Raw genomic sequence first — 18,202 nt, 5'->3', positions numbered from 1 at the left:
TCTGCTTCGGTCGATTGCAAAAAAACTCTACCGTTTCCGCTTTCACATACTTTGGGTGCACATTAAAGAGCACCACAGGTGATCGCAATTAAACCGGAGCCCCCTCACTTCGGCACCTCCCAAGCCTTTATGTTGTTTAGGGACGTAAACTTGATGATTTTATTTTAATGTAAAACAATAAGTGGAACTCTATTCCTCATATCTGCGGAATTTCCTTAGAGTCCATAAGCATTATATTACACGGGCCGAGTACTATCCTTGGCCCACTTGCTCTATGTCAGAACGCTTTAATGCGCGGCACAGGAAGCGCCCTTGGCATGAACCCGCGGCGTGAGGGTGAACCATCGCACAGAGGCTCCCAGATAGCGATGCATGCATGCCAGTACCATACGCACCGTGTGCTGCAACCGCGCTTGCATTGCTACGATATCAGCGTGCGTAGCAAAAGCTAGAGGTCGTACTGAATTTATAACGGTCGATTTCATTTTTCTTTTATTGTTTTAGTCATTCGCCATACGTTTCAGTCGTTCGCCATAATGAAATGACCCACTGCGGTACGTGGCTGAGTGGATGAGGCCTTCTGGGGCTGAGCATGACCAAGGTCGCGTTCCTGCAAAAACGCTCGCGTGCCTTATAATTGGGTGCACGTTAAAGAACCCCAAGTGGTCAAAGTTAACCCGGAGCCCTCCGCTGTATACGGCGTCATTTGCGGCGTGTATGCGGCGCAGTTTCGGGAAGTGAAACCCCGCAAATTAAGTCATTAGCCACGGGGTCGCAGGCGGTCGCGCCACCGTTGTCGGCGGGATCAGCCATACGGCGTGCACCGGTAATAAGAACAAGTAATTAAATAAATCATTAGACAATACGGCCGCAGACGCCTGTCTTCGTGCCACGTCAATATAGCCGTTGCGTCTTCAGTATACTCGCACCTGCATTATCGGCGCTGAACTTATGCGTGCACGTGCATTATATCGTGATGAATGGCGCGAAATCATCGAAGTCATTCATTAAGATTACCTTGCCTAAGTGTTTTGCGAGGGACCGTATATTCTCGACCGATCGCTCTAGGAGATGCTTTCACTTTTGAGTGGTGTCACGTCCTGCAGCTATACGCCACACTGAATCGACGGATATTCTGTCCTGCCCTGCGCGTACTGAGTACGATACCCTCAAATGTGATCCAACGAAAATATGAGAATATCGAAAGAGAATTAATGTTACACACGTTCGCGCTTATCCCGCGAAGGATAACGATTTTTTTTATATATCTCTTATCACCCGTCGTTCCGAAAGGCTGATTCCAGAGACAACGACGGCGCTCCGGGGCAGTCAAGAAAGGCAAAAGAATGAGAAAAAATGAAACGAATCTTATCAAAATACGTACAACAGCCCTGACTTTACATATGACGAACTCAAACGGGGCTTATCATGGGTTTTACGCAGCGTGGCGTGTCCCTGTGTCTGCATGATCTCAGGCAGCATCGAACCATTCTTTCCCGTCGAGAGAGCTTCTTCCGCGACGCCGAACATCTGCGCGCCGGCTCCGTTTCTGAATTAATTAATTCGTGGTTAACGTGCCCAAACCGCACAGATAAGGTTTATGAGGGACGCCGTAGCGGATGTCTTCGGATTAATGTTGACCACTCTTTATCGTGCAACTAAAACAGCCGTGGCGGAAGGTGATTCCCCCGTAGCCAGGCGCACGTCTGACGAGCAAGTTTGCGCGATCGCGTGGATGGTAGCGCGCTCGCGCCGCAGCGACACTTCTGTCTCGACGCAAACCCAACTGCGTCATGGGGTAAGCATGTTTCAGCAAACGGACCCCGCTCATAAAGTGCAGATGAGACCGCTGTTAGATGGCTTTTCGAAGCGTTCCTTCTTTTTTCGAAGCGTTCGGGGGCCGCTGGGCCTCCGAGGTGTATACTGACCCTGGAATGGCGTGCATCGGCGAAGAAGGCGGCGTTGGATGCCCCGCTGCCCTTGACGATGGCTGGCCCGTGGAAAACGTCCAGCACGCCGCCGAAGCCCTGCGCCAGCTGGCTGCTCAGCCGGCCCACGTGGCCGTGCTCGGCGAACTGGCGCACGCCCTCGCTCGCCAGGCGACCCTCGCGCCAAACGTGCACGCTGGCGTTGTGGCTCACGCCTGCGAACATTTGTGCGAGCGCTTGTCCGATATTGAACTCCAGTTTCGAGACCCAAATCAAGGACGGTGCCGTGACAGAAGCTTCCAGTGGAAGGCTGAGAGTTTAAAACGTGCTAGCAACGCTCGATACACCAGTGTTTCTGCATTCAGCTTCCATGGAAATGCAGCCGCCGGGAATTGGAGTCGCGAATTCGGGCTCAGCCACCGCGGCGGGTTAGGGCACGAGAGTTCTCGAAAATGGGGCTGAGTATGGGACAAGCCGCTACTCTCGCAAAATCAGTTGACAAAACTTTATTTAGTCTTGCAATATCGGTGCAGAATAGTTATCGCGCTCGCAAGAAGCCTTTAAAACCTCATATGTAGCGTTCAAGCCCCCCTCCTGCCCTTGATTTTTTTTTTTTTGTTCTTTAGAAGTAGGGACACGGGCGGCTGCGCCTCCGGTGACATATCTAAGCGTGGCAGTGCCATGAAGGTTTGTTCGAGGTATATGCTATGCGCACGAAAGTATCGTTTTCGAGTTGAAACGGAACGCGGGCTTCTCGGCTTAGTCTATGCGCATCACATTTCTGCAGCGGTCGCAATGCGCACTGCCATGCCCGCGCCGTCAATGTGTCGTCATTCTGCCGTTTGGCATTCTATACGGTGATCTGCTGGACTCGTACATTCCTCCGAACTTTTATTAAAAGGGAAACGCAGGCATCGGTTTTGTATACAACTTTATATATTTTCGTTTATAATTTTATATTTTTACATTTGTCACATTTATTGCCACAGCGCATGTGTTGGGTTCTTCCTTCAGTCCTCGTCTTTTGCGCTGTGCACACATGAGTCTTAATGTTGAAGTGTGTAGGAGAGAGCATTGGGGTCACTTCGGTGCCTTTAATCTTCAGAACAGCGTTGGGCTACCTGTGGGCGACTTCTTAGAGTTCCTAATTTTTTTTATATTGCACTCGACGTACGTGAGTTGGGAGACTGTCTTTACCTGCAAAAGCAAGGTAAGCAAGACATTGGTCTGTGTCTTGCCGCCATAGTGATTTGGTTTTAGCGCCGCAGGACAAACGCCATTTCAGTTGCCTCAATTGCGGTGTATTGCTTTAAAAGTTTTTGATTAGTCGAACACTTTCTGGTCTCAATTGACAACGTCATCATTTTGTAGAGTGAAGACCTGGAAAACATGCTAACCATATTCAAAGAATGCTTATTTACGCTGAAAATCGCGCGTGAAATGGTCGCTGCTGACTGTACAGTCGACTCTCATTAATTAGACTCTTGCGGGACCGCAAGTCTTCGTCGAGTTATCCGAAAGGTCGAATGAACTAACGGCAGCGGTCGCAATTCGACGGGGGTGAAATGCGAAAACGCCCGTGTCCCGTGCATTAGGGACACGTTAAAGATACCCTGGTGATTAGAACTTATCCGGAGTCCCACACTACGGCGTGCCTCATAATCAAATCGGTGTATCGGCACCCAAAACCCCAGAATTCAGTAACCGCCACGGGCACCTGAAAAGATATCGGTGACGGCCGAATTAACCGAAGCGGCATGCTTTCGGGTTCGAACTAAACGAGTTTTCCCTCCCATAGCAATGTATGGTTTCTCGCCGGGACTTTCAGGTGTGTTCGAATTAAGCGAAAGGTCAAATTAACGGGAGTTTATTGTGTTAGATTACTGTACTTCAAGCTAACGTTTGCTGACGAACACACATGCTGGATGCGTGAGCCACGCGCTAATCAATATCTGCTTTAATATGACTCTGCACAGATTCTAGACTCGTTAAGAGAAAAATAGCTAAGATGTGATTCGCTAACGCTTTAAAGAAGTGGTGTCCACACGCAATGACTCAGACTTACCAGACACTCGTGCTATTTGCCTGACGCGTAGTAACTCAAGCGTTTACTAGCTTCCGTCCTAGAGGTTCTTCTGAGGAATTTGCACAGTGCAATGAAGATAAGTACAAAAACGGAAATCTGGCTCATTACTGTGCACGGTGCGGGTGCGCGCTCGGTGTTTCAACATGCCGCGTTGTTAAAAAGGCTTAAAAAAAACAGGATAAATTATCGAAGCGGATTCGATTTGCCAGCCTTCGTGAGAAATGTGTGAGCAAGCCTTCTGTATGGAAAAGCAGAATGTGTTTCTACGCATGATGTAAACGGTGTTTTTTGTGCTGTATCGACTATAAATGTACGCTCTCTGAAGGAGAAAGCAAAAAAAAAAAGGAAGCAAGCGTTGCTTACGTCTCTTCTATGTTCGTCCCTCGTTTTACGCGCTTTTATTCAATGATAATGAAAACCCAATCAGCCCGAATGTTCGCCTTAGTATGCTGGTTTTCTAGCCCTGCCACACTTTTGAGCATGCATGCTATCCATGCAAACAGGCATCAATGTAGACCGTGCACTAACACAAGTCCCTATCAAGCATGCTTGACTTCTTTCCTAATAAATCAACTTATGCTTGTTGCTTCGATCGCGTTTAAAAACTTCGATGCAGATGTACTTCGATGAGGATCGAAATTGCCCGTGTGACAGGGCTATTTGTGTTGTGAACATACGTTATACCCAGGCTTGAACACTTAAAAAAAAAGAAAGGTAACCGATCGAAATATAATTACTTCTTTCAAAAAATATAATTGATGACGGTTACCAAATACTGCTCAATTACTAAAAAGTGATCGATTCCTTAATCGATTACTTTCCTATCTATTTTATTAAAATTGCACAAATACAGTAAATAGAAAGAGCTGGCACGTGGTTCTTTCAATGCATCCTCTGCAGCCTTCCGCACGTTGTTTGTTTTAAGTAAGAATTGCTTTTCAAAATTTCCTTCTTTAATCTTCCTTCGTTTTCTTGTCACGCTGTCTGGCAGCGACGCTGAAAACTCACTCAATGTGCGCGCTGGAGAGAAGGGCTGTTTATTATGTAAAAAAGAGGTGAGGCTTGCAGACAGGACACAAGAGCAGAGAAGTGGACAACACGAACGCCGACTATCAACTGAAGGGAGCACTGAGGCGAAAAAAGAAAGAAGACACAAAACTCATCTGCGCAAGCTCTGGAATGGTATCACCACGTGTCAGTCAGGTACACGTGCCGGTCTACATGAGGGATAACTCTTAAGGCACTTAATCTCTTCCTTATGTAAAGTAATCGAAGGCTGACTCACGCACGCACTTCCACCATTATAGATATGCCATGCCTCTACCATAAGACGCGTATCTTCATTCTTACGCCTGTACAATATCGCGCATTCATCTAACTCTGGCGTGCAGTTACAATCTTGGCAATGTAGGGAAAGATTAGAAGGCGATCCACAGGTTAACGACCTTTTATGTTCCATTAGCCTCTTTGCTAACGCATTCATTTACGGAATTTAACAACCCGTCATGCGGCAAGGAATAATACAGGTCTTCCATATCCGCACTAAAAGCTGTACACTCACCAGGATATTCCTCTCTCAAATACTGTTTTGTGTGTACAGCTTTTAGTATGGATATCGAAGACCTGTATTATTCCTTGCCGCATGACGGGTTGCTAAATTCCGTAAATGAATGCATTAAAGAAAAAGTGCAAGAGTCGGCTTTTACTGACAGATGCGGTGTTTCCACGGGAGCTTTTCTAGAAATTCTTTCAATGTAATTGAAGTCGACGCTGATTGGGTGGAGAGATGGCGTTTTTCTGCAGAAATCAGGCATTTGTATTGGCTCAAAGGTTGCCCCTATTCTTAGCAATATTTACCTGAGTAATGTTGACAGCTGCTTAGAGAAAGCCTTAGGTGATTGCGTTATCAAGATATTTCGTTACGTTGATGATTACCTGAGCTTCTGCAATAGGGAAGAATTCGATTCCGCTGCTTCTTCAGTAAGTGAGTAATTTAAACTTTATGGAGGAGGATTAAAGTTTACCAAGGAATTTCCTCAGCGACGCGTAATTCAGTTTCTAGACATTTCCTTGGTCTTCGAAGAAAATCACGTTTGTTGGCAGTACTCCCCAAGATCTTCGAAGCCGTTGTTAAACTTTCAATCCAGTCATTCTAAAGTAGTAAAAAAACGGAATTGCCATGTCATGCCTTAAGTCTGCTCTCACCGGATCCTGCATGCACAAAATGAGCGCCAGTTTTAATGCGTAGGTCCGGCGCCTAGAAGCAGGTTATGTAGCAGTGGCCATTGTGGCCATTGTGGCCAGTGGCCATTGGGACGGACGTGATTACAGAAAGCAGCAATAGCAAAAAAAGAGTATGGCTATTCCGTACATTCATTCAGTATCGCCCAGGCTTTAAAAAGTTGCAAGTAGATATGATGTTAATGTTGCTTTCACTGCTCCCAATAAGCTAGGTAAGATATGCGCTGCCGTGCTGGGCAAAAAGGAGCAGGTAAAAGGCAAAAAAAGAGCAGACGTTTGTCCAGTGAAGCACAATAACAGCAACAGTTTTACTGACTGTCGTATGGGTGTGGTTTATGAAATTCCCCTTAGCTGTGGCCAGTTCCACGTTGGGAAAACGGGGCGGTGTATCAATTAGAGGCTAATGGAACATAAAAGGTCGTTAACCGCTGGATCGCCTTCTAATCTTTCTCTACATTGCCAAGACTGTAACGGTACGCCAGAGTTAGATGAATGCGCGATATTGTACAGGCATAAGAATGAAGCTACGCGTCTTATGGTATAGGCATGGCATACCTATAAAGGTGGAAGTGCGTGCATGAGTCAGCCTTCGATGACTTTACATAAGGAAGAGATTAACTGCCTTAGCAGTTATCTCTCATGTAGACCGGCACATGTACCTGACTGATATATATATATATATATATATATATATATATATATATAAACGAGAAGAAAGGGGGTTTTCGTTTATTACATAACGAGGGTCTCGAATCCGGCAACATTGATGCCTTCAGGTAGCATATGTGGGTTTATTGACCAGTTGCCTTCACCCGAAAAGATCACGTTCTCGTGACGCCTGCGGCAAAAAAGACGTTCTACGTCCGCCGCCAAGGTCTGTGAGTGGGGGCGCTGGCTAACACTCCCAGGGTTCTACTAGTACACATAAATACCCAAGAAAGTGGATGGGGAAACGCCGCCGCGGTAGCTCAATTGGTAGAGCATCGCACGCGACATGCGAAGGTTGTGGGTTCGGTTCCCACCTGCGGCAAGTTGTTTTTTCATCCACTTTAATTTCCATTAATTTACATTACTTTATTTCATTTATTAAGCACATGCAATTTCCCCTATGTTGTACTTGGTGTCAGTGTTTGTTGGCTTCTCATTATATGACTATATATATATATATATATATATATATATATATATATATATATATATATATATATATATATATATATATATATATATATATATCATCATCATCCTGGTTACGCCCACTGCAGGGCAAAGGCCTCTCCCATGCTTCTCCAACTAACCCTGTCATGTAGTAATTGTGGCCATGTTGTCCCTACAAACTTCTTAATCTCATCCGCCCACCTAACTCTCTGCCGCCCCCTGTTACGCTTCCCTTCCCTTGGAATCCAGTCCGTAACCCTTAATGACCATCGGTTGTCTTCCCTCCTCATTACATGTCCTGCCCATGCCCATTTCTTTTCTTGATTTCAACTATGATGTCATTTACTCGCGTTTGTTCCCTCACCCAATCTGCTCTTTTCTTATCCCTTAACGTTATACCCATCATGATTCTTTCCATAGCCCGTTGCGTCGTCCTCAATTTAAGTAGAACCCTTTTCGTAAGCCTCCAGGTTTCTGCCGCGTACGTGAGTACTGGTAAGACACAGCTGTTATACACTTTTCTCTTGAGGATAATGGCAACCTGCTGTTCATGATCTAAGAATGCCTGCCAAACGCACCCCAGCCCATTCTTATTCTTCTGATTATTTCAGTCTCATGATCCGGATCCGCGGTCACTACCTGCCCTAAGTAGATGTATTCCCTTACGACTTCCAGTGCCTCGCTGCCTATTGTAAATTGCTGATCTCTTCCATTCTCCGAGGTATTCTCCATTAAATCTTATCCCAAATTCTTCCCACTCCAGGTCTCTGAATACCTCCTGTAAACACGTTGTGAATAGCATTGGTGAGATCGTATCTGCCTGTCTGACACCTTTCTTTATTGGGATTTTGTTGTTTTCTTTATAGAGGACTGCGGTAGCTGTGGAGCCGCTATAGATATCTTTCAGTATTTTTTACATACGGCTCATCTATTCCCTGATTCTGTAATGCTTCCATGACTGCTGAGGTTTCGACTGAATCAAACGCTTTCTCGTAATCAATGAAAGCTATATATAAGGGTTGGTTATATTCCGCACATTTCTCTATCACCTGATTGATAGTGTGAATATGGTCTATTGTTGAGTAGCCTTTACGGAATCCTACCTGGTCCTTTGGTTGACAGAAGTCTAAGGTGTTCCTGATTCTATTTGCGATTACCTTAGTAAATACTTTGTAGGCAACGGACAGTAAGCTGATCGGTCTATAATTTTTCAAGTCTTTGGTGTCCCCTTTCTTATGGATTAGGATTATGTTAGCGTTCTTCCAAGATTCCGGTACGCTCGAGGTCATTAGGCATTGTGTATACAGGGTGGCCAGTTTTTCTAGAACAATGTGCGCAGCATATATATATATATATATATATATATATATATATATATATATATATATATATATATATATATATATATATATATATATATATATATATATATATATATATATATATATATATATATATATATATTTATTTATTTATTATGAGAGAAAAGCAGAGGTGGGCAAATCTGCAGCCTGGCATGCTTAGGTTATCGGGGCGCAGCTGCAGGACAGCGTTTCAGTAATCGTTAGATTACAAAATTACCACAAAACGCAATTGATTACAAGTAATTAATTACACGTAATTCGTTGCTTACAAGCCTGGTAATACACCTGTCACACGGACACATATTCGAATGTGCTGAAGTCAATACAGATCGAACTCAGTATGGATCGATTACTTTTCAATTACGTCCGATTCCGAACCTTGTACTCTCGATTACACCTTGTCCTTTCATTGCGCTCAAAAAAAGTTCGACGTCAATCGACTCTGCGCGTGTGACAGCAGCATTATAGTAGGACGAGGGAGGGGCAAGTAGCGGTAGCAACCCTGCCAGGCTAACGCAGCCTCAAAACAGCAGAGTGTGAGCGAATGATTTAGTTAGATTGGGGGGAGGTAATTGTAAATGCTGGGAACTATAAATTGTTTGTCCAATGATCAAAGATAACATGAGGTGCTGTGAAAAGACGTTCTGGCAATAAACGTGCTTAAACAATCAATAAATATAAATAAATAAACAAAGCAGCACATTCTGCAATTAAACACAAACCAATCAATCAATCAATTCATTCAAGTAATACAAAATAAATAACTAAAAAAAACACACACACAAGGACATGCTAAGTGTTAGTACATATGTACAACATCATATTCATTACATAAGGTTATTAGAGATTTCAGAGCAGATCATTGTAACGACGCGAACGTTACTCCTGACGCAAGCAACTTTATGTACAGTGAAAGCGCGATGGTCAAGCCGATTCACTGCTTACGTTTTCGCTGCTCAAACTTGGGAACGTGTGTGAAAACGAGGTGCACATGCTCCCATGAGTGGCCACTCGCGCAACAAGGCATATAAAGCTGAACGAGGTACACGACACAAAAAAGCTTCCTGAACACGCCACTTTCGACCAGAGACGATGAATGAGTTTATGTGGCGGCCAGCACCAACGGAAATATAAAACTGCCGATGGGGATCAAATGTAGACTTCATATAATTGGCTTCATAGACTCACATGATTACTTTGTTCTCATTTTAGCATCAGCCCTTAGTGCGACAGCAGCGGAATTATGCACGTATCGACTTTATCTAGCCAGTTTGTCGGCTTCTGTGTTTATTGCGATACCGAAATTTGCAGGAATCCATTGCCGCTTCGTTTGGTGTCCTGACGACAGCTGGCCTGCATGTGCGAACGAGTACACGTTTCAGCGTTTTTTTTTTTTTTCGCACTGTGCTGCGCTCGCGCTAAGGTGTGCTTTCTCTCTTCCTTTACCTTTTTACCCTCCCCCTTTTCTCTCTTCCCCAGTGCAGGGTATCAAAACAGATAATCCTATCTGGTTAACCTCCCTGTGTGTCCCTTTATTCCTTCTCTCTCTCTCTCTCTCTCTCTTAAGGGAAACCTGATGAATCATTATTGCGCTAGGATCACGCGGGAAAGATAATCATTAACAACGTACTCAATTCTTGCGGCGTTAACGAGGAACAATAAGTTACGCGGCATTAAAGAAGTGCGCTTCTGCAATAGAAAAACGGCAGCTCTCGACGCAATATAGGAGGCTTGGCAAGTCAGAAAAAAGTAAATATTAACAAAAGACGCGACCTGAAGTTGCCGCGCACCAGCTTTCCGTGACGTCATGAACTTAAAGAACGTTTAATCGGGTCTAGTCAACTAGTTAGCGAAGGATAAGGATGACGTAGCATCATAAAGGAACCAACGATTCAGCCTAGCAGGTTTTCAGAACTTTTCCGAAGTTAAAACGGGCGCAACAAGATAATTTATTTTTACGTCCGCGACGTTACGCTGCCGTATCGACGCATGTTAGGACGCGAAAGTCAATTAAAATGTGGTTTGACCTCACTTTCCTTCAGTAACAATCAGGATTTTTCCGCCAGTCGAGCGAAAATGGGGTTTTGAAAGAATGCTTAGCAGAGGTCGAAGGTGCGATCCTAGCCGGGGCGGCCGTACATACGATGGGGGCGGAATGCGAAAATGCCCCTGCAGTATCGTGCATTGGGTGGGTGCACGGTATAGGAAAAAAAAAAAAAAACAGGTGGCCTTTCACCATGGCGTTCATGATAACCCGCAGTGCAGTTTCGGGATGTTAAACTCCACAACTTACTTTAAAGAGTACAATTAATGAGACTAAATTAATGTCGGCCGTTATAGATAGCGTTACCATGATCACCACATCTGCTTTGGCCGCGACAGCCCGGCGCAGTGTCGCCACGTGCAGGCCATCAGGGGCTTTGTGCCCAGCCGCGGTGTGGTCGTGGGCGGCCTACGAACGACCGCCGCATGTCATCGCCGCCGACGTAATGCTAAGGGCGCCGCGGGCGATGACGCACGGTGCCGGGAGCAAGTCCCGTCGTTACGACCCGTTCCTTCTTCTTTTATGTTTTCTTTTTTTCTGTTTTCTTTTTTTTTATTTTCTCTCTCTCTGACCATCTAACGTTGCGAACCTAAGGTGCCGGAGAAAGCGGATTAGCGATGACGGCGCACCAAATGTGACGCACCAAATTCGACCAAATGTCTCCTCATCGACACGTCGAGTCGATGAGGAGACATTTGGCACGGAGAACACTAGTATTAAATTTTCTTCTTCTTCTTTCTTTTTTTTTTTATGTGGAGACATGCTACATGCGACTTAAGATCCGGCCGTCGAACTTATATTTGATGTATCGCGTCAAATGTGGGGGAAGTGCCGTTCTGGAATTAACTGCCTTGCGCAGTGCTTTTCTGAAGAAAAAAAAAAGAAGCGCGCACAAATAAAATTACTGTGAAAATTACAGGTCACTAGTTATACGACCAGGTACCTGTAATTATCGCAGTAACTTGATTTGTTTATAGCGGTACTGCCTTACATGGTTGTTTGAAAACTCCCGAAACGATCTCGCACTGTACGTTATCTACTCAGTTTACTCTGCAGTTTATGCGAACGTTCCAGCAGCTATCTCCAGCCGTTGACCACTGGGAAACCTGAAGGGTATCTATGGGTTTCCCCAACACGAAACACGTCACATACTCTCCGTCCAACGTAACATACATCTGTTCAAAGTCACAGGAGAGCGATGGAAAATGTGGTGGATTTATTTCTAAACAATTTGCATATTTACCTTTGACCAACTCGCGTCACTGGTGGCACGAATTCACGCCGGCCACCAAGCGGACGGCGACGAGTAGCACGGTTGGACATTAGGCGATGTAGGGTGGCGAAAAAGGAACGGAAATGGACACGCCGAAATCTGTGACGCCAGGCTATATTCACTTGCGTGGAGACAGAAATTCGAGCGATTGACTTGGTCGGTCATCCATCTTGCGGGAAATAACATAGGAGCTACATAAGCCCTCACCAAGTCCACGAGATTGCCGACTATTTCAGCCTCGCGAGAACTGATCTCGGAAATTACGAAAAAAAAGAAAAAGAAAAAAAGAAAAGATTTATTCAGTACCGTGTATGATAGCCGACGTCAGCACCCTCAATTTAATTTATAAAATGAAATTCTGGGGCTTTTTCATATCGAAACCACACCATAATTATGAGGCACGCCGGATATAGCGGGGGGTTCCGCATTAATGCTGACCACCTGCGGTTTTCTGACGTGCACTTAAATCTATTTCACCTATATCGAAACGCAGCCGCCGCTGCCGGTACCCACGACATAGTACCCTCAATTTGTTGGTCCTCCATGCATTGAGCACACATATAGACAATCACGTTTACATATGGACGCATTGCAGCGTATTGGAGCTTCGGAGTAAGAACGGCGCCCTTAATTCATGACGGAAAAACGGGACATGAGAGAGCCGACAAGACATGTGCTTTGTTCTGCCTGCTCTTTGCAGTACCATTTCTCGTGCTGTTTCTTCCGTCATGAAGATCTACTAACAAGCGCAGACGTTTTCTTTTTAATATATCGCGTCCTTATTTGCAAAAGCGGTTCGTTTACAGCAAATCGCTTTAAACGCAGCGGAATTGATAATATCATCATGCAAACGTCCTCCCTCATACCGCACCCTGTTACGATCGGCCAGCGGGGGAAGCGACCGTCTGTGTGACGCCAGAATCCGAGGCCAAGACTCCCAAATCCTACAACTGGTAGGTAGCGGTGAGATTGACCTCACGGACCTTGGGACGTGGTGACCGACCGGTATGCCGATCAAGGTCAAGGCGACTAGAGAATGACCGCATCTTGCGACTGACCGGATACGGCGGAGAAGGACCATATAGTGACGTGGTGCTGCTTCTGTGGGTAAGCGTTTGGCTTTGGCTATAATGTTTACCAGACTTCAATTTCTCTGGGTTAGTGGATTTGAATCACTGGGGATCTTTTACTTGAATTCTGATTTGCGTGGGTATCGCAGCAAGTATTGTGTGACGGCAGAGCCAAAGCCTAAACGGCCCATTACCAGGCCACATACCAAACTTCGGTTATACGCTGGAAGTTGTTACGTGTCTTCTAGGGAGCGTTAAAATTTTTTTCGAATGGGCTCCTTAATAAACGAGATAGAAATATTTCAGTGCCGCGAACCCATGATTTCAGGAGGCGAGCTCCACTACCAAGCGAGACACTCTCTTCACTTGCACCCTCTAGCCTCCGCAAGCGGAATTCCTTCCCTGCGTTCTCCCACACTGGACCTCGACGATCGCGTGACGCATACGTCACGGGCCCCGCCTTCATTTTTTTTTTCTCCTCGCGTTTTTTTCTTCTAGCGGTATAATTATGTGCTACACGAACACTGAGGCAGACACAAGCGGATCACAGAGCATGATCCCGCGCTGGAACACGGCAGAAAATGACATAGTTTCGGTGTCTGCGCGCGCGACTGCACGACGTGGGAAAAAGCGGACGAAACGAAAGTGCATCTATCTTGCTGCGGTACGAAGTAAAACAAAAACATGCAGACATTCGGTTTGTGTGTTTAATCATTTCTCTAAGCTTTAATTCGTCTATTGTAGCAACATATTACACAAATAATAGATGTTGCTTTGAATAATTCTCGAAGTCACATGTCACCACGAGCGCCGTCACAGCGCGAACACGTGTACATAGGCGCACTAGCACGTATACGTCATCCTCCGGCTTGGAGCGCAGCGGCCATGAGGAGGAGGGAAAACCGTGTTCGGTTTGAAATTTCAGATCTTTCCGCGGCGCGTAGCGATATAATACATTGCAGACAAGATCGTTATCGCGCATTGTATGATCTGCACTTGTCAGCTCAACATGGCCAGACCTAGTGAGGGGCCATGGTCCTATTGAGTTTGACGAGAGCTAGCCTGTTGTGGTTGTGTGACGAGCTCGAGGTAGTAGTAGAGGAAGACATAACGGAAGCCGAGATTCGTAAAACATTTCTTCAAAGTGACAATGATTTGAAAGTCATCTAACATCTTGGTAACAGAATTCTAAGAAGAAGGCAGGAACAGGACGTAATTAGGCAGGGACAGGACGCAGTTAGGCAGGGACAGGAAGAAACTAGGCAGAAACTGAAAAGAACTATGCTGGAAAGTGATAGGCCGTAGTAGAGGGAAGTAACGAGACAGTTAATGGCAACGTTGGAAAATGATTGAGATGGTTGGAGGTATTCCGAGTTTGGAGTTGTTGCAGAGAGACAAACCATCTTCTTTGTCAACAGCCATTCTCATCCTGACCAGCGGTTGCCAGAGCTGGCCAGTCGAGATTTTCCGGGCTGTGGAGGAGCTATTACGATCGGCCAGCGGGGGAAGCGACCCTCTGTGTGACGCCACACTCTGAGGCCACGACTCCCGAATCCTACAACCCCAACATTAACTTCGCCCATTCTGCTCTGCTGCAAGTGTATCGGAAGCGGTGTCGCTCTATGAATTTTGGCTGGCAACAGGAAGCTGCCCGTTCTTGTAAGACTGGATAATCTGTTGCATTTTAAGCTTTGTCTTCAGTTCTTCTACAGTTCAAGATCTTCGTCGGAAAGGTAACTTTACGTGCAGCGCGTTTACAGCCGTTATATATGTATAAACCACGCGTTAGCGTTACTTGACGCAGAAAAAAAAAAGCGATCACCTATACCAGACAACCCAATTGATGAGCCCACCTGGCCGTAACTATACATTTTCCTTCACGCAAGCACTACTCTTCCCCCATGCCGCAACTCGACGGCAGTTCACAGTGGAAAACAAATTTTAAAGCATCAGGGATTGATCGCCCGTTTTTTTCCAAAGAATGTATGTATATCGGCCGGCATCGAACACTTGCGAAAATGAAGCTTCACGCAACTGCACCACGAAGGCATGCATGAAGTGCAAGCAAATCGCATGCAAGACAGACAGAGAGGAAAACAGAGATTAAAGAAAACTACTTAAGCGCGCTGCATTGCAGGCCCTATAGTGGCTGGAGGACACAGCGTATACCCCACTGACACCTTTCGCTTCCTCTAACTATAACCTTGTTCATTATATGCGCCCTTCTGCACACCCTTCTCTTTATTTCGAATGGAAATACTTTTGTAGGATCCCATTCGGAAAGCTTGCCCGGAACTCGACTCTTGAAGTCCACGGTCCTTTCGTTCGGCGCTGCCGCTCTGCGTTTTAACCGCAAGAATGCTTTGTGCAGCCATTTTAGGTTTCCTGAGCGAGACGAGGAGAGCTGCATGCTAAATTTTCTATGTCCACCTGTTCTCGATTTGCTTTACATTAACATATTTAGTTATCATTATTCAATGCATATTCGTATCGGGTAACTCCTCATTTCAAACTTTTCGCCTATTTATTTGGTTCAATACGATATTTCTCAACATCCTTTTTACGTTTTTTCGGCGCTCGCGATCCTTGGCCGGTTACCGCAAGTGGGTTGCGCCGTTACTATGACGACCAACCAACCGAGGCATATTTTTCTTGTTTGTGGCCCACTGCCAATTTTCCCGGCCTTGATAGTGCGCGAAACCGCGTAAGTATTGCCTTAATATTGTGATAGCTATCGCGCGGCTACTGCTTAGCGCTTTGAACGAAACAGCACTTGAACGAAGCACTCTGAACAAAACAGTGCGCACAATAGTTAGCGGACCCGTTACGATAGAAACGCAAGCCCTGGAATAATATTTCTTCCATAGATGCATTGTGTGCACGTACTGTTTATGTAGTATTTAGTTACCCTGCTGTTCAAGATCACGGATGCCGGGTGCGAACAAAACGACACGGTGTATCATTTGCACTGGGGATCAAAACGTGACGCGGGCAAGTGCAACGTTTAATCTCCAGACGAAGACGCCATGGCAAGTTGTACGTGCATGCGCAGATTTGTCGATCTGTGCTGACGCCGATGTCGTAGCACAATCTCGTTCAACAAAATTCAGCTGCGATTTCTTCGCTATATACGGTTTGTTAGCACATATCCATACAGCTAATGCATACAGAGCTCAATTGTGTAGCAATAATTTCGTTACATACGTGATAGTCTCACAAGTTCACATATACGAAGCTTTTGCTACATTGCGTTACCTTTATATGGCGAATTTTCATACGTATTGTTCTCTCCAAGAGTACTATCGTCTATATTTGATTTCTGCTTTTTATCAGGGCGAAACTTCCCATAAGCCACAGAGCTCCACTGAGGCAATAAAAAATCATACAAAATGTGTAGCTGTATGTCATGGTTAATCTGAAAATTTCATGTGATGTTTTGCTTCCCGATAGCAACAGTCTGGCCAATAAAGAAAACCTAGATATATGTATATATATGAGCGATCTCAAGCGTTCTATAAAAGTGCTATGCTCACAAGATCAGGTTGAGGCGAACTCTATATGGTGATTTTGCGTTGCTGCCCTCCACGTTTGGAAAGGCTGGAACGCAAAAATTTGCTCTAATACATACGCGTGCATATATGTATACACACAAAGTATCTCAGCACGGGAGTTCATGGCGCGTTGCACAGGCCATGTCCCATTCGGGCATCTGCATGTTCTGCGACCCTATAACTCCACGCACAGAACACTTGCTAAACCATCTTAAAACAAATCCTCTTTCTTGGCTGTAATTGTCCATGCGGCACAAAGTCGCCGTTTGTTATGCCGACTTCCTAATTACCTCGTAGGCATTTCAGCACATGATCGTAATTGAAGAGAAAAGGGGTAAAGGTATTAACCGTGAGCACATTGCTCGATGGAGTGTCCGAACTGTTTATGCATTTAGAACACAGAACCGATCGAGTTTAGTTATACACCTTTTATGCACCTTCTATGAAAAATATAGCTTTTTGCTAACTAGTAAAGCGTAATAGCAGCGTGATAGCACCGTCGGTATTCGCTTGACGGAAGCGCATCGCACCGGCCTTGAAAAACCAACACATGTTTTCTGCAGCTATGAAGCAGTTCGTTTCGTGCGAAGCCAGTGCATGGCCAGCGCCGGTGAACGTCCGCTCGTCTACCGATGGGAACGGCTTCTGCGGGCATTGCGCGTCAAATTCATGCAGTGGCGTGTGTACACAGTACGCACCGAAGAGCTGCGACCACTGCGCGGCGGGCCTCCACTGCGGGTAGTGCTTGGGGAAGCGGCTGGCCGTCCAGGCGGTGGCCAGAGTGACGCGGTACTGGGCCAGGCCACGGCACGCTTCGTGGCACGGCGGCCCGAGCGCCAGCAGCAGGAGCGCGAACCGCAGCGCGGGAGGAGAAAGTGCGCGCCGCTGCGCCATGACCGCCACTCCTTCCGTCTGCCTTCCGCGGCCGACCGCGCGTCTCCTTATATACGTGCGCGAGCGGGCGGCGCTTCGTCCCACACCTTCCAGCACGCTGCGCGCGCCGTTCGGCCGGCGGGCGCCTCGGAGCGCTTGTTGGGGCGCGCGTGTGCACCCTGCACTTGCACCTCGGCGGCTGAACCGCGTGTGCTTGACGCCGAGTCTGGCGCAGAAAAGGCGTGCTTTGCGAGTGCGTCGGCAGCGTGCACGTCGGCTTGGCGACGGATGCCGCATTCCGGACTCGCGTTAAGGGATTACTATAGCGTAACAATGACGATGATTTATTGGCATCCCCTTCGAAACTGGGCGCGGTGACAAATAGTCACCTTGCCTGCTTGAGTTAATCGGGTATGCTGTACGTGTTTTTCACTCCGCAGCATTTCGAAAATCTTTTTCTCTTCCTTAAAACTTCTGCGTACCTACCTTGTGCCGCTACCTATGCCTGTAACGGATCCGGTCCTATCAAGCGCTTGCATTGCATTGCAAGAACTTTTTAGTCCAGAGATAGGGTCCGAGGGCACAAGCCCCCAGGTCAAGCGCTTCTCAATTTT

The 18,202-nt window shown here is 46.1% G+C and overlaps 1 protein-coding gene across 2 annotated transcripts in view; it reads right to left on the bottom strand.

The window, feature by feature from the left end:
* The window catches only part of mspo (M-spondin), a 27,568-nt gene extending 9,818 nt beyond the window's left edge, over positions 1–17,750 (bottom strand). Inside the window, exons 1-2 of one of the 2 annotated variants that reach the window (XM_065439757.1) lie at positions 17,414–17,750; positions 1,929–2,143 (exon numbers count right to left, since the gene is read on the bottom strand). In XM_065439757.1, coding sequence (XP_065295829.1) covers positions 1,929–2,143; positions 17,414–17,609 — 411 coding nt within the window. In that variant the 5' untranslated portion in view covers positions 17,610–17,750. The remainder of the gene's footprint in view (positions 1–1,928; positions 2,144–17,413) is intronic. The other variant, XM_065439758.1, reaches the window with a different exon arrangement.
* Between the last annotated feature and the right edge of the window lie 452 nt (positions 17,751–18,202).

Source organism: Dermacentor albipictus, chromosome 1, assembly GCF_038994185.2.
Source record: "Dermacentor albipictus isolate Rhodes 1998 colony chromosome 1, USDA_Dalb.pri_finalv2, whole genome shotgun sequence".
Lineage (NCBI taxonomy): Eukaryota > Metazoa > Arthropoda > Arachnida > Ixodida > Ixodidae > Dermacentor > Dermacentor albipictus.
The sequence above is the reverse complement of the archived record's forward strand: the minus strand, read 5'-3'. Positions and strand labels throughout refer to the sequence as shown.